The sequence below is a fragment of the Hemicordylus capensis genome, chromosome 2, assembly GCF_027244095.1.
Source record: "Hemicordylus capensis ecotype Gifberg chromosome 2, rHemCap1.1.pri, whole genome shotgun sequence".
In the NCBI taxonomy this organism is placed as follows: domain Eukaryota; kingdom Metazoa; phylum Chordata; class Lepidosauria; order Squamata; family Cordylidae; genus Hemicordylus; species Hemicordylus capensis.
The window spans coordinates 389,690,538-389,715,027 of record NC_069658.1 but is presented as its reverse complement, the minus strand read 5'-3'; the positions used below and the strand labels follow the sequence as shown (position 1 = coordinate 389,715,027).

Here is a 24,490-nt window from a genome sequence, read left to right as displayed (position 1 = left end):
TCCAAAAATAATCAAGAGAGGTTTGTGACACCAGCACCAAACAAGATGTAGTGATACAAGCCCACACTGCAATGGTAAAATATTTTGATGTTCAATACTGAAGTAAGCACATGCATTGGTGCGGATATAGGTAACAAATGTAGTAGATGAAGAGAGGGTATAAAGTTTTCAGTGGTATCAATACCACCAGACTAGTAGCCATTCACAGACCTGTCCTCTGTGAATTTCTCTAAGCCACTTCTAAAGCCATCCAAGCTAGTGTTCATCACCACATCCCATGACAAAGAATTCCATAGATTAATTACATGTTGTGTGAAAAAGTACTCCCTAAAGTACTGGTCCTAAAATTCTCAGCCTTCAGTTTCAGGGGATGACCCCTGAATACATGACCCCAAGCTTGGCCAGGTCTTAATGCAAGTTTTGGAAGGAGTACATTTGATTTGTGAGGAAAACAAGAAGGGATTATAACAGCTGTTTGAATTGGATCTAAACATTGATGTTTTCTACAATGTCACAAATTGTGCTCACTTACAATTTGCCCTCTATGTCCCCACACTTTCCCTTCATTTTTGAGGCCCAAATCCAGATGGGGTGAATGAAGTACTTGGCACCAGCAAAGATGCCCCAAGTTGTCCTGTACAAGCACCTGAGCATTACCATATTGCTAGAGAAATTCTTCTGAGTTGAGACATGCTTGTTTGTTGCTTACATCATTAGCTTGCAGGACAGATACAGTAATTGGGAGGGGCCCCTCTTCTACCATTCTGCATCATCCATTTACTAATTCACACAAATGAGGTTTTATGGTGTACTCCAGTAAGGTTCAATGACAGCACTGTCCCAAGCTTGTCCCAAGCTTGTCCCAAAGCTCAAGGAGAAAGGTTTTTGGCCACCTTCTTACCACTGGCTTGATCCTTCTCTGTTGGGGACCACAGACTATAGAAGACACTAAAGACTGTAGTATTTTCTAGTATGCTCCCTTCTGGTTCTGTTTTTTAAAGCTTAACAAACAAATAAACCTGATCCAAATGAAACTAGAGAACTGCAAAGGATCAGGAATAGCTCCTATAATGACAATATAGTTCTTGGTCGTGTGTGTGTGTGTGTGTGTGTGTGTGTGTGTGTGTGTGTGTGTGTGTGAAAATATAATTACGTACATATTGAGATTCTAATAAGAGATGATTCACAAAGTTTCATCCACATCAATACTTTTAAGTTTCCATAAAAAGCTTTTTAATGCATAAAGGTTTTAATAAAAGCTTGTTAATACATAAAACAACAAAAACCCTAAAGGCCTTGGTGGTATAAAATCTTTCAAAGGCTAGTAAACAACAAATGCTATCATAACTGTATTCAGTATTAAAAGTCCTCATATATGTCTTGACTATGTAGCAATATCCTTGGTTCTTTCCATTTCTGGTGCAAGTCAGACATGTTTCGACCAATGGTCTTCCTCAGTGACTTTTTCCATACAGCAATTATTCAATATAACTCAAATTTCCTTCTAGCCCAGAAAGGTTTTCATAATTCTTCTATAGTATATAGCTAAGGTCCACTTTCACATGTTTCCTCTATAAAATATTAAGCTATCAAGAGCTTTGAGTTTAACCTTGTTACAAATGATCTTCATGTCTGCTTGACCAGCCACCCACATCCTCTTTTGAGATAGGGGATCAAATGGGAATAATTGGAAGGGGCCCCTCGTCTAGCACCCTGCATCATCCATATCTGATTCACACAAAAGAGGTTTTACGGGGCACTCCAGTAAAGCTGAATGATAGCACTGTCCCAAGCTCATCCCAAAGCTCAAGGTGAAAGGTTTTTGGCCACCTTCCTACCACTGGCATGCTCCTCTTCTGTTTGAAACCACAGACTATAGAAGACGTTAAAGACTGTAGTGTTTTCTAAAATGTGCTTCCTTTTGGTTGTTTTTAAAGTCTCAGCTACGGCACACAGCACCAGAGGAAAAGGAGGACAGAAGGAATGCTATGCTAATGGATGAAGGAGGTCAAACTGTGCACTAAGCAGGAAGGCTTGCCCTGGCACTCCATGGGGCTAACTGCATTTCCTGGGGCTAGGAGCTCCCTTGCTGAATGACATGAGTGTTCATGTTTCCTACTCTGGAGGAGGATTATGACTGGAATGTTGATGTATTTCTCTGCCGTTTTCTGCATGGTCATGAGAAATTTTAAACTAAAAAAGCATAAGCTCAAACAGAGAATAACAATGGGGCTATTCACACGACTGTGCAGTCCCGCAGGTGGGTAGACGGGGGAGGCAGGGTTCAATCTACCTTCCCCCAGACAATCAGCTTGTGTTACTTGGGTGTGCTGGCTGCACACCCACACAACCTGCACTGCCAGCAGCAGCACAGATCAACAGAGGAGGGGGACTAGCTTTCCCATCCCCTGGATATCCCACAAGGCACCACGTGACAAGTGCAGTGCCTTGGGAGATTCCCCCATCAGATGGGTGCTCTAGGCACCCGTCTCTGTGTCTCCTTGGACTCTATGGAGCCCAAGGAGACACACAAGCTCAGCAGCCAGGTTAAGGGAGCAATTGCTCCTTTAACCTCAGCTAACTGCCAGGCTTGGGAATGGGGTTAGGCTGGGTGGGAGTACTGGGTTCCACACAGATCCCAGCACTCCACATGAGCAGCCTAGCCCAGCCTAGCCCAACCTGGGCTAGGCTGCTTCTGAGAACCACATCAATGTTTTAGATATCTCAACCAAACTCTGAGCTGCTTGAAAAAAGCTGTGAATTACTATTCTGAATTAAGATTAGACTCCTTGAAATTATCTTTCATATCAAGTTATTCATAATCAATTCTATTTTGATGTCTTATGCTTTGCCTGTTTTTATATTCTACAAGTAAATTTTAGCCCGTTGAATAACGGGCGCTAGGAAGGGAAGGGCAAATCAGCGGTCGGGCGGACTCTGGGGGCGCCGCTGCCGGTCCGGTCAGCCCCCGCCTCACATTCCCAGTCGGTCTCCCCGGCCGGGCAAGGGCCCCAAGGACTCCCAGCCGCCCGGCTTCGGCGGCAGCGCCAGGCCTCGGCAGCGGCTCCGCCATCATATCGGCCGGCTTCACCCGCCGCCTCCTCCCCCCGCCCGGCTTCGGCAGCGCGGCCATGGCTCTGCCGCCGCCTTGGCCGCGCCTCGGCCAGTGTCCCCCACCGCCGCTTACCCGGCTTCTTTGGGACGGCCGCTTCTGGCCGCCGAAGATGGCCGCTGGGTCCTGTTGTTCGTGCCTCCCTTGCTCTGTTCTGGGCATGCGCTTTGCGCATGCCCAGAACAGGCAAGGCACGAACGCACGCTTGGTGTCTGTCCACGGACGGACACCAAGCGTTTTATTAGAGAGGGTACTAGTAAAAGGGCTTGCAGATATTCCCCATGCTTCCCAATGAGAGAGTTTCCCCACATTTTCTGGGTCATTAATGAATTCTTCCAGGGGGGTGGTTTTTTTTGGGGGGGGGGAGTCTGGGCAAAGTCTGGAACCTATCTGCAAATACATGTTTGCTATCTTTTGCTGATTGGTCTGGGAGTTTCATGTCAGTCGGTGAGTGAGTCAGTGAGGGCTTGCAGTTTTCAAGTATATGAATGTTTTATCTCGCTGTGATTCTAGTGTTCTGCTATCTCAAGGCATCATTTCCCATGCTTTCCAATGAGAGAATTTCAGATTTTTCTGGGAATGTAATAAATTATTTCAATGTTTGGGACTTTTTTGGTAGTATGGGTAAGGTATGGAATCTACCTGCAAAAACAGGATGTTTCTATCTTTTGAGGTTTGGTCTGGGAGTTTCATGTGAGTGAGCGAGTCAGTCAGTCATTCAGGCCCAAGCAATTTTATACTATAAAGTAGATATGCTGTAGTAGAAGTTATATATGTAAACAAGTATTTTCACAGAAACCTTTTCTCTCAACTTATCTTTCAAATTGTCAGTACAAAAATTTATTTATTTATTTTATTTACCTCCTACTCCAAAGGCTCTAGTAATAATACAGTACATGAGAAAATGGACTCAGGTAGTATATTCTCTAAGAGCTTTGTACATTTTGCAGCTTTCTGAAATAGATTAAAGTTAATCTAAAGCTGTAAGTGTGAAAAGTTATCTAATAGCAGCAATCTGCTATAATACATTATTTGGAGCCAGGGGTGAACAGTGATGTAACCAAATTACTAGATAACAATACATTATTAAGGTAGTGAAATCCTAAAATGATTGTGAAAAGCTCCAAAAATCTCTCCTGAATTGCCCAGAAGTAACTGGACAGCACTATATAAGATATTCAGCATAAGGAAGCACAAAGTGATGCACATTGGGACTGCAGTAATAGATAGAAACTTACTGAAAACATGAGTTCAGAGTGCATCACAAGTACAAAAGGTAAATTCAGTGTAAGAAATTATCTCAAAAAGAAACAGAAATAAAATAGGAAGCATCACAATGTTATGATACAAATTTGTGGTATACCTACATATTCAATCCCATAAAGGACATTTCAGAGCTACAGAAGAGTGAAAGGAGGAAAACATAAAGAAGTTATTTTCTCTTCAAACAGTGCAACTTCAGATTATCCAATGCTGGGCGGTTGGTTCTGGATAAACAACTGGAAATTCACTGTTACACGATGTGGTGATGTCCACTAGCTTACACTGAGGGAAATAAGTATTTGATCCCCTGCTGATTTTGTCCGTTTGCCCTCTGACACAGAAATGACCAGGCTATAACTGGAATGGTAGGTTTATTGTAGCTGTGAGAGACAGAACAACAACAAACAAACCCTCAAAAGCCCAGTGCCCAAAAGTCAGCGATGGATTTGCATTGTAGTGAGGGAAATAAGTATTCGATCCCCTATCAACCAGCAAGATTTCAGGCTCCCAGGTGTCTTTTCACTATATGCAGGTAACGAGCTGAGATGAGGAACATCCTCTGTAAGGGAGTGCTCCTAATCCCAGCTTGTTACAGTACCTGTATAAAAGACACCTGTCCATAGAAGCAAGCAATCACTCAGCTTCCAAACTCACCACCATGCCCAAGACCAAAGAGCTGTCGAAGGATGTCAGGGACAAGGTTGTAGACCTGCACAAAGCTGGACTGGGCTACAAGACTATCGCCAAGCAGCTTGGTGAGAAGGTGACTACAGTTGGCACGATAACTCGCAAATGGAAGAAACACAAAATAACTCTCAATCTCCCTCGGTCTGGGGCTCCATGCAAGATCTCACCTCGTGGAGTTGCAATGATCATGAGAACGGTGACAAAGCAGCCCAGAACTACACGGGGGGAACTTGTCAATGATCTCAGGGCAGCTGGAACCATAGTCACCAAGAAAACAATTGGTAACACACTACGCCGTGAAGGACTGAAATCTTGCAGTGCCCGCAAGGTCCCCCTGCTCAAGGCAGCACATGTACAGGCCCGTCTGCAGTTTGCCAATGCACATCTGAATGATCCAGAGGAGAACTGGGCGAAAGTGTTGTGGTCAGATGAGACCAAAATCAAGCTCTTTGGCATCAACTCAACTCGCCATGTGTGGAGGAGGAGGAATGCTGCCTATGAGCCCAAGAACACCATCTCCACCGTCAAACATGGAGGTGGACACATTATGCTTTGGGGGTGTTTTTCTGCTAAGGGGACAAGACACCTTCACCGCATCGAAGGGACGATGGACAGGACCATGTACCGTCAGATCTTGGGTGAGCACCTCATTCCCTCAGCCAGGGCACTGAGAATGGGTCGTAGATGAGTATTCCAGCATGACAATGACCCAAAACACACAGCCAAGGCAACAAAGGAGTGGCTCAAGAAGAAGCACATGAAGGTCCTGGAGTGGCCCAGCCAGTCTCCAGACCTTAATTCCATAGAAAATCTGTGGAGGGAGCTGAAGTTTCGGGTTGCCAAACATCAGCCTCGAAACCTTTCTGACTTGGAGAGGATCTGCAAAGAGGAGTGGGACAACATCCCTCCTGGGTTGTGTGCAAACCTGGTGGCCAACTACAAGAAACGTCTGACCTCTGTGATTGCCAACAAGGGTTTTGCCACCAAGTACTAAGACATCTTTTGTGAAGGGATCGAATACTTATTTCCCTCACTACAATGCAAATCCATCGCTGACTTTTGGGCACTGGGCTTTTGAGAGTTTGTTTGTTGTTGTTCTGTCTCTCACAGCTACAATAAACCTACCATTCCAATTATAGCCTGGTCATTTCTGTGTCAGAGGGCAAACGGACAAAATCAGCAGGGGATCAAATACTTATTTCCCTCACTGTAGATTACTTTTAAAACAGAGATTCATTTAGGGTAGTTCTAGCAAAGGTTATTTGTCAAGATGGCTAACGATGTAATCTCAATGCTTAGAAGTAGTCTACTTCAGATTACCAAATGATTGAGGCAAAGACCAGTGAGTGGCTGTCATTATCATACCTTGGTTTGAGAGCTTCCCAGTATCATTTAGGTGACCACTGCAACAGAAACAACGCTGAATCAGATAAATCACTGGTCTGATGCAGCAAAGGAATGTTCTTGAATTTGTGTAGAAAACATGCTTTTCTGAAAAAGCCCTGAGTTCTCTAGCGGAACAGTGACATGAACCAAAAAAAATCTTTTTCAGAACACCTTCTCTTGCAAGATGGTTCCTATATTTATTTTGGACAGGTCCTACGTTTTCTGCTATGAATGAAAACATTAAGCCATACATTAGGCCACTGTGTAATATTTAACTGGCAATATGCCACAAACACCCACATACAGGAAGACTGTTTTTCTGCTTAACCAGTCTCTCCTTCCTGAAACTGCAGAAGAAAGTGTGGCAAGGTATGCAGTAGCTGTTTTTTTAAAAAAACAAAAACAAACCACTCACACACAAAAAACCCCCAAATTATATCTAACATGATGATGTGCAATTCAGCTTTCTTTCAAAACACAGTACAAAATTTAACTACAAAATTTAACTAAATGTTCTATTTTGATCAATGCGGTGTGTGTGTGTGTGTGTGTGTGTGTGTGTGTGTGTAATTATAATTAGTCCACATACTATAAAAACATGAACTAGGTTCTTGGAAGCAGATTCAGCTTATATTAGCAAGATCAATTATTTTAGTAACAACTGAAATTATCAATACATGCAGCACAAACTTTTGACAATTAAGTTAAAAACACTGGCTTAGATACACTGAAGTGAGCCCAAGAAGATTGCAGGCTCTCTGGCTGCGTGGGACTCAACACTCCATTGGTGCTTCTAGTAAAGGTGGAAAAGACTCCATGCGAATGACACTGTGTGTCATTTCTGCTGTACCGAACTCCCACTGGAAATGCTGGGAGTCTTGTGGAGCTGCAACAACATCCAGCATCATTCAGAGCATTACTCTTCCGCTTTCTCTAGAAGCATCATCGATGGAGTGTTGAATCCCATGCACCCAGCAAGCCCTCATTCCTCTTGGGTGCCAGTCTCACTGTGCTGCATGTAAGCCACTGTTTCCTTTGACACTGCTGCAGTGTGTCCCCGAAATACCCTTTAGGGAAGCCCAAAATATCTGTTATGAGCAGCTGAGGGCATCAGCATTAAGATGAGGAGGGAGAAAGTTTGACAAAACAAAGAGCAGCAAGGTATATTATTGTGATCCTTTAACTTTTGTATGTAAATTTCTGCCCCCAGAGGGAACTGCATCAACCTTTGGTAGTTGCAATAATATGTCTGTCTGACTGCCTATTTGACACTTCATCACATGTGTAAGGCTCTTTCTACATCAGATATCAAAGCACAATTCAGTTTCAGACTTGAACACTTCTATAAAAATCAGCACTGCAATATAGCAAGACAGAACTACCGCCCCCTGCCCACCCCCACATAGCAACATGGGCATGGCTGATACAAGAATAGGGAATAGGTTATAATTCTACAAACCAATATGTCCTAAGAAATTATTCTGACTAGTTTAGCAGCAGCAGGCAACAGGAAAGTGACCAGAATCAAGATGAACTGTTAGTTAATTCAAATGCAGATCAATTTCTGACTTGACATTTATCTGCAGAGAACTGCTCCCCTCACCCCAAGAAGAAAACAATATTTTCAAGAAATAGCCTCCAACTTTGTTTTAGGCCATAAGACTGTACACTGAAGGATGCTTAAAAACAAGTTGTGAAATCAGTTGCAATTTTAACCAATCCTCCCCTGCTGACCCCTCTGAAGTGCTCCCTGCTGCGTGACACTTCAGTGGGATATTTTGTTTGAACGAGATTCAGGATAAATACTGGTGAATGCTTCCAATCTGAATTGAAGCACAAGATCCTCGAAGTGAAGTGAAAATGTCTGAAGCGCTTCTGACTTTTTTAATTCACTTATGAACCTTTCTTTTCCATTTGTCTTAGTTACTGTGCATACATTGTGCATGCTTCTACCAGTATGCAGATTTTCTAGAAATACTGATAGGGTATTTTGGGCGTCAAGTCACTACTCCATTCTTCTTCTTCCTTTTAAAAGAAGAAAATCTCAAAAGATGCAGGCAAAAGAATGTTGTAGCTTATAGCTGGGAAGGCTGTGTCTCATTGTATTTGCAGGTGTGTCTGTTGATTTCTAGTCTGGGTCAAATGGCTTTACTTCCAGGTGAAGAACTTCCCCAACCCTGGCTGGAGGCTTATTATATGGAAAACATCCTTAGATAGGAACTCTCTCTTATAGGTGTATGGTCAGCCAATCCATCCACAAAGTGGCTGGCAGATTGTGGCCAGAGGCACAAAAGCAGTCAAAGATCAGAGCTGCTTAACATGGCTCTCTTTCTAGGACAGAATGGCAGAACATCAGTCTCTTCCCCACTATCCAACTCTACCAAGAGAGTGGAAAGAATCCCATTTAGCTGGGCAGAGGTAACAAACTTGGACACTGCCTGCCTGGCTCTTTCTTGCTGACTTGGACCAGTGGGAGTGAGGTGTGGAAAGGGGGAAGATAAATCAGCTGCTTCCTACAGGATATTGAAACTCTCCTCTGCTTTTCTGTTGTTAAGTGGTATGAACTGGACAACATCAGGCTACACTTGCCCTGCTTCTCCCGTCCCAAAGAAAAAACCTTCCCCCCCCCGCCCCTGACAAACAAACACACACACACGTCAAGAATACTCACTTAAATGCAACTACTAAATAGGAATGTATCCTAAGGCTGTGCATTTCACAGAAATCAATTCATGTCAGAAACAGACAAAGACTCCACTCATGTCATGAAAGCAATCACCATGGGTTGGTGATCAGGAGTAGTCATGCATTCGGCTCCACTCCTTCCTTCTTGGGCTCATGAGCTCTTTTCCCCTTACATAGTTTAAGATAACCATAATTTCCCATGACATCCAAATCAGTCAAGCTAAAGTCACCACTAAACGTTGCCTTCAAGCCAGACATGGCAAACATTCTTTGAAGCAAGTTGGTTTGCCTAATTCAGATGTTATGATAAAATATGGTCATCTCAGGGCTCAACAAGTCACAGGTGTCAGCTCTCCACAGCAACTGCAAATTTAAGTGAGGTGATGAACAGATGTGACTAGAAGGAGGGAGCAACATGTCCTCACCTTGCTTGTTTCCTCTTCCTGGTCACATCCATCCATTACCTGGCCAAACCAACATGTTCACCTTGTTGTCACCCTCACATATGTCCAACTTGTCCAGAGGAGGAAGAGGTTGTGGTGGGGGAGGGTTCTTCATCATCTTTCTCTTGTGCACCATCGAAGCACCTGCATGTTTTGCCCTGCTTGCATGCTTTCTGTCACCAGAATCTGGAGGTGCAGTGCCACTCAACCAAGGAGGACTCACTCAATTTGTAACGCACCGTGAACAAAATGTGGTGATCTCAGAGCCAATGGGCATGGACGCACTACCCTCCATCAGCTTTCTCCTCTGCAAACGGCTGGTCGACGTGGTCATAATCCACCCCCCCCCACCAGCCACCCCAACTGCTTGGCTGGTGATTGTCCTTTTGGTCATTGGCAACAGTGGCCATGACAACTGTGGAGGAAGTTGGAGGAGGGCAGAGCATCCATGAGGGAGGTGACAGCAGTGGAAGCAATGCAGCACCACCAATCAGCATCACCATCCCTGCCAGTAGCAACACAACAGCAACACCATGCCTCAGCAAGCAGGTCCTCACTGGATTCTGCAGCTGGGTCAGCATCAGTGCAGGGGGTGAGGCTGAGGCTTCTTGCTGCCGCTCCGGCAGTCCCACAGTTGACAAGGTTCAAAGGATGTGATGTTAAGAAGGCTTTGATACCCAGTCTCTTTCTTTTAAACTTTTCTAAAGAAACGAACGATTAGATCTTGTTCTTTTGGCTGCATAAGACTGCATAAAGCTGTATGTATGGTCTATACTGCACTTTTTATTTTAACCAAAAGTTATATTTCTCACTCATGCTTAATATTAAGTGTTTTCAATTGTTGCACATTGGGGCCATTCACATGACCTACTGGGTAGGCAGGCAGCGGGGGGAAGGCTCCCCAAAGCTTGCCTTCCCCCCAGACTATTGTTGTTTTGTTGGTGGGAGCACGCTCCCACACAATCAGCCCTGCTCCTTGCAGTGCAGAGCAGGGCAGATTGATCTGAGGCAGCCTGGACTGTTTCATCCAGTCTCTGTGAAGCCCACAATGCAACAGGATCCCACCCCCCGCCCCCAGAGATGGGTGCCCTAGATGCCCATCTCTGTGTGCAGCCGGGTAGAAGCAGCCCATGCTTCTACACAAGGAAATAACCAGAGGTAAGGGAGTGCTTGCTCCCTTAACCTTGGCTAACAGCTGGGGCAAATAGCGGGGCTAGGCAGTACTGCCCCACTGGAATCAGGCCCAATTGCGGCAGTTCTCAGCCTAACCCAGGCTGGGCTGCGTGTGAGAACAGCCTCATTGTCTTGAAGTTGCTTGGAACAGAGAATACAACAAACAGTTCAGTAAACAGTGCCAATATTGTAACTAGAAATCATGACAGGGAAAAGAAATATGTAAATGAATAAGATCAATAATCCCAGCACTACTTTATAACAGGAGAGAAGTGTTCAAGCTTGTGATCACCCTAAATATGCAATGTTCAAAACTACTTCCCATTCCAAAAACTGGGGCAAAGGGGAGGCAGAATATCTGAATTCCTGCTCCTGGTGTTGAAGAGTATTCACAACCATCATGCATTAAGTACTGTTTTGAAAGTTTCTGGATCAATTAAAATAAGGCTTTTTATGCTGGTAAGAATGAAATAGTTTTGGAATAGGTATAAGAGGTATAAGAGGATAAAAACAGCTTGTAGAGCCATATTTCCAATAAAACTAAGCATCTGAACCAGATATGGTTAAATTTCCATTTTGGCAAATATTTCAATCATAACATGGATTTTTAACAAAGAAATTGCAAGTCAGTAGAGGTGGAGCACTGTGAAAACAAACAATAAAATCACTTTTTAAAATAGGAGAGTTGTTAATTTACTTTGACAATCCTCTTTATGTGGAAATTGTTGTAATTGTTTATAATAGACACACTAAACTACGAATGAATGAAAAGCTATGAACTAATGGATACACAAAAAACAATGGAGGGAGGGAGGGGAAAGAGAGAGGGCAGGTTATATTTGTTTGAACTAGACACCTGAAATTCTGAAGGCTGAAAAATGAGACTGCCTCCTAAATTTCTGGACTGGTTCTTAAATCCAAAGGAACTTTGTCAAGGCCTGAATAATCTCAAATAGTGAAAGGCATAGGAGATGGAGCACATGAGGCGACTCTGTGATACCTTAACAGAGAGTTTTAAGTTACATGAGCTCAGTTAAAACCAATGCCACAATGGAATTTATCTATCTATATTATTAATTAAGAGGAGAGCTGGTCTTGTGGTAGCAAGCATGACTTGTCCCCCTAGCTAAGCAAGGTCTGCCCTGGTTGCATCTGAATGGGAGACTAGAAGTGTGAGCACTGTAAGATATTCCCCTCAGGGGATGAAGCCACTCTGGGAAGAGCAGAAGGTTTCAAGTTCTCTCCCTGGGTTCTCCAAGATAGGGCTGAGAGAGAGTCCTTTCTGCAACCTTGGAGAAGCCACTGCCAGTCTGTGAAGACAATACTGAGCTAGATAGACCAATGGTCTGACTCAGTATATGGCAGCTTCCTATGTTCCTAATTCCTGTAGACAGACCAGGTTATTAATGCCTGTGAGAGCAGAAGCACCATGGTGATTGGGCAGTGGAGATTCCATACACAGATAAGGAGGAGGAGCCTGTGATGGTTAAGGTCATTAAGTTGGAATGCAACTGTTACTGGTTGGAAGATGTTCTGTCAGCAGCCTGAGGTAAATGAGCGGCCATGGCAGCACTGGCAGCAAGGAAGGGCCAGTCAACCACTGCTGCTGTTTGGGGCTACTGAGACCATTGTCAGAGAGAGGCAGGCAGGCAAGGAACGGTTCCAGGCCTGTCAGCAGTCTGAGGGGAATAAGCAGCCATGGTGATGGCAGCAGCGAGGAATGGCCCGGTCAACTACTGCTGCTGCTCCTGTGGGGAGGAGCAGAATCAGGGCTCGAGTGAGGGTAGGGAGGTCCCTGAGGCTACAGCTTGGCCAACAGGCAGCAGCAATTCTGCAGCCACGACCAAAAGGGGTGAGGGGGATGGAAGTTACAGGTTGGAGGAGGAGGAGCAGGAGTGTAGCTCAGGTGAGGGGGGCTATGGTAGGGGGTGAGAGGCGCAATCAAGTCCTAGCATGCAGGTGCTCTAGAGCGCACGAGAGTTCCAGCACTGAAGAGGAAAGAAATAACGGCGGCAGCCAGGAGGCAGAGGGCCAGCGAGCGAAGCCCTACTGGCCAGAAGAGGTGGGCAGTCGGCGGCAGTGGGATGGCCTGGCTCACCTACCAGAGTGAGGTGGCAGTGAGCCCTGGCCTGGCTGCATGGAGGAAGTGGCGGCGAGACAGCCTGGCCTGGGGGGACAGCGGCGGGGGGCGGGGAGCAACCGGTCGGTTAGCCAGAAAGCCGGGCATGCCGGCATGGGCGGGGAGCTGGGCCCAACTAGAGGCGCAGATGTTCTGCACCTGGGCCCACTGGTTTACACATTAAAATGAGTATGATCTCCTGTGCTTCTGTTCTACAGTGTTTTTCAAGGCAGAACTGCAAAATGTGGGCATTCTGCTTGTTTTGCCCATAGGTAAAAATGCGGAACTTGAATCATTCCATTGTTCCCCATGGGACACCAAAGTGGGTTGGGTGGTACAGCATGATGGATGCTACTTATCACCCAACCCTCAAAAGAAATGGACAAGTGGGTGATTTTAAATTTGTTTCTAACCTAAACCCTCATAGGATCCTATGTGTTGGGCGGGGGAAGGGAGGAAATGATGGTGATGGTGATGTTGATGATGATTTCATCTTACATCCTGCTCTTCCTCCAAGGAGCCCAGAGCGGTGTACTACATACTTAGGTTTCTCCTCACAACAACCCTGTGAAGTAGGTTAGGCTGAGAGAGAAGTTACTGGCCCAGAGTCACCCAGCAAGTCTCATGGCTGAATGGGGATTTGAACTCGGGTCTCCCCGGTCCTGGTCCAGCACTCTAACCACTACACCATACTGGTTTAAAAAAATATTTTTAAATCGCCCACTTGTCCATTTCTTTTGTGGGTTGGTGGTAGGTAGCACCAATCATGCCCTACCACCAAACCCACTTTGGTCCCTAGAACCTATCCATGGGGAACAATTAGATTCAAAGTTGAATCTAATCACAAAAAATGATACGTGCACATCTCTAGCAAATACCATTAAACATGTTTGGGTCCAAAGAACATTTAGGTTTTTCAGTAATACAACAATTTTAAATAAATGCAAGCACTAAATATTTTCTATAGAATCATATATTAGATTACCTTTGGTTTTTTGTTCAGCAGCCTGAAAAACAAAAACAAGAAAAGTGGTTAGCAGCAAGACTTTTACCGAGGATAATCATGGAAAGAAACTTGTAGCCGACACAATCAACCACACCTAAAACATGGAGAAGCTGAAAATGAGCAACGACCTCCACACCAAAATAGTCTAATGGATTAAACCCTCTTGTGGGACTAGTGCCATTTTAGCAAAGTGGAGGAGAGCTGTTTTTTCTCCATAGCCTGTCACTGGCAGCACAGCACTTGGAAGTACGTTCTGATGCTTACTTTGTTTCTTCTGGGTGCAAGTAATGTACACTTAAGTGGAATTAAATCAGACGTAAATCAGACCAATCCATGATTTGGCACTGTGTGAACAAGCCTCAGGCTTGTATGCTCCCTCCTCTTCTCATGTGATGTTATTCCTACCTTTAATTCCTGCATCTCAGTAAACCATAGTTTGCCACTTTGTCTGAACTGGGCAAATAATACTTGATTCACAAATTAAGAATGTAGTTTGCAATCCTGATTTGTAGGAAAACCATAGTTTGCCTGGCTCGAACAGAACTGCAAGTTACAGTATGCCAAGAACCTTGGGGGGGGTGGTGGGGGGAGAGGCAGGGATCATGGCACACAAGGAGAGTTGGGGAAGCTTGTCTGCCATGAGGAAGCTTTGCAGCTCCTCAAGGCTTCTTCATGCAGCACAAAACCATGGTTGGTTTGACATGACGTCTGAACCAAGTCATGATCCTTACCCTGGAAATATCATGAGACTTCTCCTGAAACTATGGCAGTGGTGAGATATCTAGTGCACAGGACATTTTTTTTCCAAAAGTGTATACTCCTTTCTCCACAGACTCAAGGCGGCTAACAAAAAGTAAAAGAATACAACAAAAATATAAGTATATTAAATCAGCAAACAGCAGCATTAAAAAAAACAGAGAAGTGAGAAACCATTAAAAAGAAAGCCGCAAAAGCAAAAACTCAAGGGTATTGAGCCTGCTGAGATAAAAACATCTTCAAATTCTTTTTTAAAATTTCCAGGAGAGGTGCCACCTGAAGAATAGAAGGCAGGGAGCTAAAAGGGGGGCAGAGGAGAGCCAAGAAAGCTCACACAGATGTTCCTGCCAGTTGAACTTCAGAAGGTGGCAGGACACACAAAGAAGCCTAAAAGATCTTACAGCGTGGGCAGGATCAGAGTCAAATGATTCTGATATCTCCTTCTAATCTATCCAAAGAGTTGGTACCACATATCCAATATGAAATAGAGATATAGGAATGCTAGATTGTTTCAAAACGAGATCCAATCAGGGCACTGGTCTCAGGACACTGGTAATTTAAGTGAACGTATTTGTTATTTCTAACTGAAATAAAAAGGCCAATTCAGGTATCACACAGAGCCAGGATTAACCACTGGCTTTGAACAACATCCACTTGGGGGAAACGTGTTTCTCCCCCCCCCCCCCTTGCTTGTGAGGGTTGGAAATATTACTTCCACTTCTGCCTTAGCAGTAGCCAGAACTGCTTGTTACAGCCAAACCAATTTGGGGGAAATGAAGCCTGTACAAAAGGGATGGGCTCTACTTGAATGAAGATGGAACCAGACTGTTGGCGCTTAAAATCAAGAAGGTTGCAGAGCAGCTTTTAAAATGATGCCTGGGGGGAATGCCAGCAGGAACTGGGTGGTATCTGCGGTCTCCCCTAAAGTGTGAGGGTGAACATTTTTCGGATAAACCAGAAGGGGACAAAATAGAGCCAGGAGTTGAGCAGAAGGAAACACAGGGCAGCTTGCAAATAGGTCAAATGTTGTTAAGAGGGAAAGCAGACGTCAACACCAGGTGAGGGACCCAGTGTACAGATGTCTATATACCAATGCCAGAAGCCTCCGAGCCAAGATGGGTGAGCTGGAGTACTTGGTTACTAATGAAAACATAGACATAGCGGGTGTAACAGAAACCTGGTGGAATGGTGAGAACCAGTGGGACACAATTATTCCTGGATATAAACTCTATAGAAGGGACAGGGAGGGTAGGATTGGGGGAGGAATGGCACTGTATATCAGAAAAGGGATAGATTCCGGAGTCCTCCACAGAATAATTTATGGGTAACGTTATGAGGACTGAAAGGAAATGTGTTACTAGAGACGTGCTATCGCACTCCGGATCAAAGCGCTGAGAGTGACCTGGAGTTGGAGAAACAAATAAGAGAGGTGTCAAAGAGAGAGAGGGCAGGAATAATGGGTGACTTCCAACTGCCCACACATAGACTGGGTAAATTCACATTCAAGTAATGACAAAGGCACCAAATTTCTAGACGTACTAAATGACTGCGCCTTAGGACAGTTAGTCGCGGAACCAACCAGAGAGATGGTGACTTTGGATTTAATCCGGAGTGGTGCCCAGGACCTGGTGCGAGATGTCAGTTGCAGAACCACTGGGTAGCAGTGACCACAGTGTGATCCAATTCAGCATATATGCAAGTGGAGAATTGTCAAGGAAGTCCAACATAGATGCGTTGGACTTCAGAAGAGGAAACTTCTCAAAAATGAGGGGACTGGTAAGAAGAAAGTTGAAAGGGAAAGTCAAGAGGGTCAAATCACTCCAGAAAGCATGAAATTTATTTAAAACCACAGTACTAGAAGCACAGTTGGAATGTATACCAAGAAGAAGGAAAGGTACCACCAAGTTCAGGAGGATGCCAACGTGGAAGAAAACTTCCTTCAGACAATGGATGTCCTGCCCGAATGAAGAGAACAGAAAGGAACATAAACTCTAGCAAAAGAAATGTAAGGAGACAATAAGGGATGCAAAAAGAGAGTTTGAGGAGCATATAGCTAGACATGTCAAGGGGAATAACGAAAACTTCTTTAAATATATCAGAAGTAGAAAACCTGCCAGGGAGGTGGTTGGACCCTAAGATGATGAGGGTGTGAAAGAGATTATTAAAGAGGATAAGGATATTGCAGAGAAGCTGAATGAGTTCTTTGCATCTGTCTTCACGGCGGAGGATTCTGCCCATATACCCTCTCCAGAATTGAGCTTTTCAGGTTTAGCAGCTGAGGTAAAGGCAAAGTGTGCTGTCAAGTCCATTTCGACTCCTGGCGCCCAAAATGCCCTGTGGTTTTCTTTGGTATAATACAGGAGGGGTTTACCACTGCCTCCTCCTGCACAGTAGGAGATGATGCCTTTCAGCATATTCCTATATTGCTGCTGCCTGATATAGTACTAGCGAGGATTCAAAACTGCAACCTTCTGCTTGTTAGTCAAGCATTTCACTTCTGCCCCACCTAAGGTGGAACTGGGCCAATTTGAGGTGACAAGGGAAGACGTTCTAAACTGTCTTGAAAAACTAAAAATTAACAAATCGCGAGGAGCAGATGGCATCCATCCAAGAGTTCTGAAGGAACTCAAATGTGAAATTGCTGATCTCCTAGCAAAAATATATAACTTGTCCCTACATTCAGGCTCTGTACCAGAGGACTGGAAAATAGCCCATGTGACTCCAATTGTCAAAAAGGGATCCGGGGGGGATCCGGGAAATTATAGGCCGGCCAGCTTAACTTCGGTGCCGGGTAGATTGACAGAAAGCATGCATAAGGACAAAATTGTTAAGAATATTTGTTAAGAAAAGGCCTTGTTGAAGGCGAATCAGCATGGCTTCTGCAAGGGAAAGTCTTGACTCACTAACCTTTTGTAGTTCTTTGAGAGTGTCAACAGACATGTGGATAAAGGTGATCCAGTTGACATAGTATACCCGGACTTCCAAAAAGCTTTTGATACAGTTCCCCACCAAAGGCTCTTGAGTAAATTTAGCAGTCATGGAATAAGGGGACAGGTTCATGTGTGGATCAGTAACCAATTGAAGGGCAGGAAACTGATCGTAGGAATAAATGGACAGCTTTCACAATGGAGGTAGGTAGGAAGTGGGGTCCCCCGGGGATCGTACTGGGACAAATTCTCTTTAACTTGTTCATAAATGATCTAGAAGCTGGGCTGACCAGAGAAGTGGCCAAATTTGCAGAGGACACTAAACTATTTAGGGTAGTAAAATCCACAACTGATTGTAAGGTACTCCAAAAAGATCTCTTCAAACTAGGGGAGTGGGCAACAAAATGGCAAATGCAATCCAATGTAAGCGAGTCTAAAGTGATGCACATTGAGGCAAAACACACCATCTTCACATATATGCTGATGGAATCTGAGCTGTCGGTGACTGACCAGGAGAGGGATCTTGGGGTCGTGGTGGACAGCTCGTTGAAAGTGTCAACTCAATGTGCGGCAACTGTGAAAAAGGTCAATTCCATGCTAGGGATCATTAGGAAGGGGACTGAAAATAAAACGGTTAATATTATAATGCCCTTATACAAAACTATGGTGTGACCACACTTGGAGTACTGTGTACAATTCTGGTCACCACATCTTAAAAAGGACATTGTTGAACTGGAGAAGGTACAGAAGCGGGCAACCAAGATGATCAGGGGCCTAGAGCACCTTTCTTATGAGGCAAGCATGATAGAGGTCTATAAAATCATGCATGATGTGGAGAAAGTGGCATAATGCCCTTATGCAAATCTATGCTGCAAAGTATACAAATCTGGAGTACTGCGTACAGCTTTGGTCACCGTATCTTAAGAAGGATCTTGTAGAACTGGAAAAGGTGCAGAAGAGGGCAACCAAAATGATCAGGGGCCTGGAGCACCTACCTTATGAAGCTAGGCTACAGCATCTGGGGCTTTTTACCTTGGAAAAGAGGCCACTAAGGGGAGACATGGTTGAAGTGTATAAAATTATGCATGGAGTGGGGAGGGTGGACAGAGAGAAATTCTTCTCCCTCTCTCACAACACTAGAACCAAGGGTAGCCCCATGAAACTGAAGGTTGGGAAATTTAGGACCGACAAGAAGTAGTACTTTTTCACACAGTCCATAATTAACCTATGGAATTGTTTGCCATGGGATATGGGGATGGCCACCAGCTTGGATGGCTTTAAAAGGGGCTTAAGACAGATTCATGGAGGACAGCTCTATCAATGGCTACTAGTCTGATGGTTGTGGGCCATCTCCAGCCTCAGAGGCACGATGACTCTCAATACAAGTTGGAGGGGAGCTACAGCAGGAGAGAGGGCATGCACATACCTCTTGCCTGTGGGCTTCCCAGAGGCATTTGGTGGGCCACTGTATGAAACAGGATGCTGGACTAAGATCGGCCTTGTGCCTTATCCAGCAGGGCTGTTCTTATGTTATATAATCCCAGCTTCACATCCTGATTCATTTCAAAACTCTTCCTAGAATAAGCCAGAACTGCTCACTTCAAGTGCAACAAGTTATTTATTCTGGTTGTTCAAAACCAGGATTTTATCAAGTTCCCTCCCTGGCTTCTCCAAGATAGGGCTGAGAGAGATTCCTGCCTGCAACCTTGGAGAAGCCGCTGCCTGTTTGTGAAGACAATACTGAGCTAGATAGACCAATGGTCTGACTCAGTATATGGCAGTTTCCTGTGTTCCTATTCTGACTACACCTGAAACAGCTCATTGTTTCCTAACTTAAATTTAAAATATTACCTCCGCCTTCTCTTCACCAGCACTACCCATCAACTTCTTAATACTGTATTGCTATTCACAGCCAAAACTGTGAAGGTGTAACATGGTTAAAACATCTAGCACCCATCAAAACTTGCATGCCAAACTATAGTGTACTTAGAATAAAGAGGAGAGTGCATGAGAGGAGGAGGGAGGCCGGTTTGGATTTCATTTTGAATAATCTAGCATTCCTACTTAAGCCACAACTATATAGAAAAATCATCAGAATTTCCATTAATCTCTTTTCCAAGTTTTGAGCAGTCATGCGATCCACCCTAACCATGTGGGGAGAAGGTACAGACATGTCCTAGAATTGTGCAGAAGCAAACACAGGATGGCAGAAGCCATGCCACACCATGAATATAGGTCTGTACCTCTACATGCCACACACATAACTTGGAATGAAGTTACACTGATATGCACAGAAAATACTTCCAAATAAGGTGTTTAAGACCATTAAGTCCATTAGTGTACATTCCCACTGGTTATCTTCACAGAAGCCATCCTAACTTGAGACTGGGAACAACAGTAGGAATTAGAATCCAGCTCCAAAGGGCAATTACTTGATTTCTAATTACACTTGTTCCCTTAAGTTAACATGAGACCAACACTTGGGGCCATTTCACATATCATGCTGTGACACACTTAAATTTGGTACTACATATACCTGCAATGGAGGCTGATGGGATGGCAATCCCAGCTCTCTAGTACACATGCATATATACATACAGTACACAGATTTCCATTTGTCTGATGCATACATATATTACATTCTTATGAACACATGGAAAAAATTATTGTGAATTGACCCATGGAAGCACAGTACATTTCACAGTCAAGTTCAATTATAGTTTCTAAATGATATTTTCCTCTTGAAGCTTCTTGATTTGAACTCATCATACTATCACTGTAGAGCCAAACGGGGTTTAATGCATATAGGAGCAGAAATAACTCAGAGAGACATGTGTAAGGATAAGTTGGCTCTGGTATGTTGTTATCAAAGCAAATTGCAGCACTGCCACTTGAGGAATGAGGAGAACACATGCTGAAAAGATTACCATGCATGTACATTACAGAGTATAGAATACCTATGTATACAAACTCAAGTACATGGAGAAGACAAACACTACTAACCCTTAAAATGTGGATAGCACACATAATGATGCATTTAGAAATAAGGTATTTTAATGTATTTATATAGAACTCCTGGCACTAATCACACAAGCAGTTAAATAATTACACAAATTGAGCAATACAAATAGTTTAGAGTGCCAATGAAGGAATTAGATTGAGTAATGAAATATATTTATGTCTTCAGGATATTTATGCCTACTATCTATAGCCCCTTAAACTAAGGCTTGAAAAATCCAGGGTTTCTAGAAATTTAACTGTGGCACCTCAAGAGAACTGATTCAAGGACAGCTTCAGAGCAATCTCCATGGGCCAGAGCCGACTGCTACAGCCCATCCTCTTCTTCACTGTCACACCACCTTCTCTACCTCCCCTCTCCCCTCTCTGTGTTCTCCTGGGTGTGCCCTCCTCCTTGTTCTGTTTCACCATATAAGTAAATGGGCTCTTTTCCCTGTTTGGACGGCACAGCATGGCAAGAAGCAACCAGACTGCGAGGGTCCCTATGGGCCACATGCCAGTGGGAAAGGAACACACAGCCCAGAACCTCCTCCTCTCTGCTCCAAAGCTATGGCAATCAATGTCTCTTGCTGGTCACCATCCCCTCCAGCATAGAGCCCTCCTTGCCAACAACAGGAGGAGAGGCAGGCTGCCATGGAACTCCACAGCCAACTCACCACCCATTTATGCTCCTCAGCTCCTGCCACACCCCATGGGCCAAGACTCATTGCCCTTTTTCCTTCCCACCTCCGCCTCCTGGGGCATGCTCCGATGCTTGCCCTGCTGTTCTGGCTATGCACACTCATTGACCCATTAGAACCAGCTAGGGGTGTGCACAGACCAATTTTTGCAGTTGGATCCAAATTAGGACCAATCCGCAGGTCTGCAAACTGTTTCAGTCAAATCAACCAGCTGGTCTGGGCCATCCTACCGAAGCAGCTCAAACCGCTTCAGCGAATTGAGGAGCAATGCATGTAAAGGGGAATCTGGAGAGGATTTCCCTTACAAGCAAAGCGGAATCCTGGTTTGAAAGGGCAGCCGGGGAGGGGGGCAGCGACAAGCAGGGGCCTTTAAAAGTAGATGTGAGGTAGCAGCCGCCACAGCTCCTCGAAGCCCTCCTGGTGCAGACCCAGTGCACGGTCCTCTCCCCAGCAGCCAATCCATGAGGTGGTGCATCTTTGGAATTGTCCTGGCCTCTACACGTGCATGGAGGTCACACAAATGGCCAGTTCCAGGCTGCTAGGGGGAGCACTGTGCACAGGGCCTATGCCGGCGGGCTTCGAGGAGCAGCCTCTGTCAGCAGACTGGTAAGCTCCTTTTAAAGGAGCCCTCTCTCGTTGCTGCCTCCCCCCCCCCCCCGCCGCCCACACACACACCAAGCCTTTTCAAGCCAGGATTCCCCTTTACAAGCATAGCCCCTTGAATCACCACACTGGTCCACTGTGAACTGGGGCTGTATTTGGTTCAAGCTCAGACTGCTCGCCTTTCTTAAAGGCCAGTCCAGTTCACAACCAAACTGTCAAACCGACCCGGATTGTGGCAGACCAGTTCGTGGTCAAACCATTTGTGCACACCTCTAGTAAGCCCACTTGCTTGTTTACTTTCTGGCTGCCACCCATACCCATACCAGCACCATGCTTTCCTTGGCATTTTTTCCAGGAATGTGCGGTGTTGGCTGATCCATGGCAGCAGCAATGGATCAGCCAGCAAACTAGCATAGTTATCTCACTGATTTCCATGGTGCTTAGTCATGGCTAACTAGTCTGCATGTTGCCCAGTGTCTCTAGAATGTTTTGGAGTCGTTTCTGTTAAAGGCACTGATGTGCTACTAGGAAAGGAATATTTCTGAGGTGACCAACTGCAGCCTTTCAACAGTTGGACGACTAAAGCTTCCATCATCCCCAGCCACAGTGGCCAGCAGACAGGGTTGATGGGAGCTGTAGTCCAACAACAGCTGAAGGGCTGCAGTTTGGTCATCCCTGGAGTAACTGATACCAAGTGATGTGGTGTGACTATAAAGAAACCATGAAGAAGCAATAGTGATTCACACTTAGAGATCTGGTCGATGTTTCTGAACTTTCTTGAGGAAATAATAATTTTCTGCCATCAGATCAGGGTAGTAAAAATCTTTTGAACTAGCTTGAATGGCGCAGAGCATCTGCACGCTAGTATTGCTCTCCTCGCCCCACCCCCCACGACAGCCCCCTCACACCAGAGACCTCCCCACCCTCACCTGAGCTCCAGATTCTTCCACTCCTGCTCCTCCTTCTCTCAGGTCTGGAGTGGCTCCCAACTGGAGCTCCAGCACCACCCCCACCCAGACCAGCAGCAGCGCCTCATCTGACTGGGCTCGACACCCATGTGGCTCTGTGCTCCAGGCACCTCCAACGTGCCAAGCATGCTCTCCAGGCACATCTAGAGTGTGATGCATGTGCGTGCCACGCATTGCCTTAGCACTTTATATAGATATAACAGAACAGATACTGTACTGAAGAAATGGGAAATGATGTAAGCAAAGGTCCTAAGATGGCAGAGGATTTCTCTATTGACATGGATAAACATCTGTGTCTACTATATTTTTCTTGTGAAACTTCTATTGGGTGAAAAGGAAAATTTGCTAATATATAAGAACTAGTAATATCAAGTGTGCACTAGATCCTATGAAATATTCCCAATATTATGTGTTCTCAGTTTTCAGGTCCTTATGTTGCCAAATTATTATTTCCACTCAGAATTGTTCTAGATGGAAATTTGTGAATGCAATCTACAAACACCTTGAACCAGACTGTAGTAAAAGCACCTTCTTAGATCTACTGATCTGTAGATAGTACTGTACAGTATCTTGCCACCTTTCAGAAGAAAGGAGAACAAAAACCAAACTTATGCATACTGTTTCGTAGCTTTTGAAAACACTGCTCAATCTATGGAACTATTTACAACAGCAGACCAAAATAATTCCAGCAGGGCACACTGGTGGAATTGCCCCAAAATATCAACATTACATCATTAAAGGCAATCATTTAGACAAACCTTTTTCTGAGCACCTTCCTTCTTTTTCTTTTCTTCCTGCTTTTTCTTTTTCTTTTCTTCCATCAAATGTTTCTCTTCTTGTGTTTGTTCTTTCTCCCTGTTTAAAAAGTGAAATTTTAGAAATTTAGAAAGAGCTGTTTTACAAAAAGCTACAAGTATTTCACAATATCTTAAGCCACTTAAGCCAATATCTTAACGGCGCAACATGGAAATGACTTGACTAGCAAGCCAGAGGTTGCCAGTTCAAATCCCCACTGATATGGTTCCCAGACTATAGGAAACACCTATATCGGGCAGCAGCGATATAGGAAGATGCTGAAAGGCATCATCTCATACTGCATGGGAGATGGCAATGGTAAACCCCTCCTGTATTCTACCAAAGACAACCAAAGGGCTCTGTGGTTGCCAGGAGTCAACATCGACTCAACAGCACACTTTACTTTACTTACACTTATAGTGAGCACTAAAAGAAACAAATCCTTGATACACAGAATTGGTATTTTAATACTAACAACCCTTTAAAAAGGAATCAAAATATTGAAATCATACAAAAAAGCACTTTGTACATGTAATATATGTTTTCATTTGCTGTACAAACACTATAAAGCTAAAGTGTGACATCGAGTCAGTTTTGACTCCTGGCGACCACAGAGCCCTGTGGTTGTCTTTGGTAGAATACAGGAGGGGTTTACCATTGCCTCCTCCCGCACAGTGTGAGATGATGCCCTTCAGCATCTCCCTATATCACCCCTGCCCGATATAGGGGTTTCCCATAGTCTCGGAAACATACCAGCAGTGATTCGAACAGGAAACCTCTGGCTTGATACAATACTTGCAGTTTTTTAATTGAACACTTTGGAAATATCTCAAAAGAAAGCCCAGAGACCAAAATAGTTGTAAAATCAA

The 24,490-nt window shown here is 44.5% G+C and overlaps 1 protein-coding gene across 10 annotated transcripts in view; it reads right to left on the bottom strand.

Annotated features, from left to right (window-relative positions):
- TNRC6C (trinucleotide repeat containing adaptor 6C) overlaps positions 1-24,490 on the bottom strand; it is an 814,117-nt gene that overhangs the window by 142,389 nt on the left and 647,238 nt on the right. For 9 of the 10 annotated variants that reach the window (XM_053303814.1, XM_053303817.1, XM_053303815.1 and 6 more), the window contains 2 exons: positions 23,585-23,681; positions 13,854-13,875 (listed from right to left, as the gene is read on the bottom strand). In XM_053303814.1, coding sequence (XP_053159789.1) covers positions 13,854-13,875; positions 23,585-23,681 — 119 coding nt within the window. Of the gene's footprint in view, positions 1-13,853; positions 13,876-23,584; positions 23,682-24,490 lie in introns of those variants that run through there. The other variant, XM_053303821.1, reaches the window with a different exon arrangement.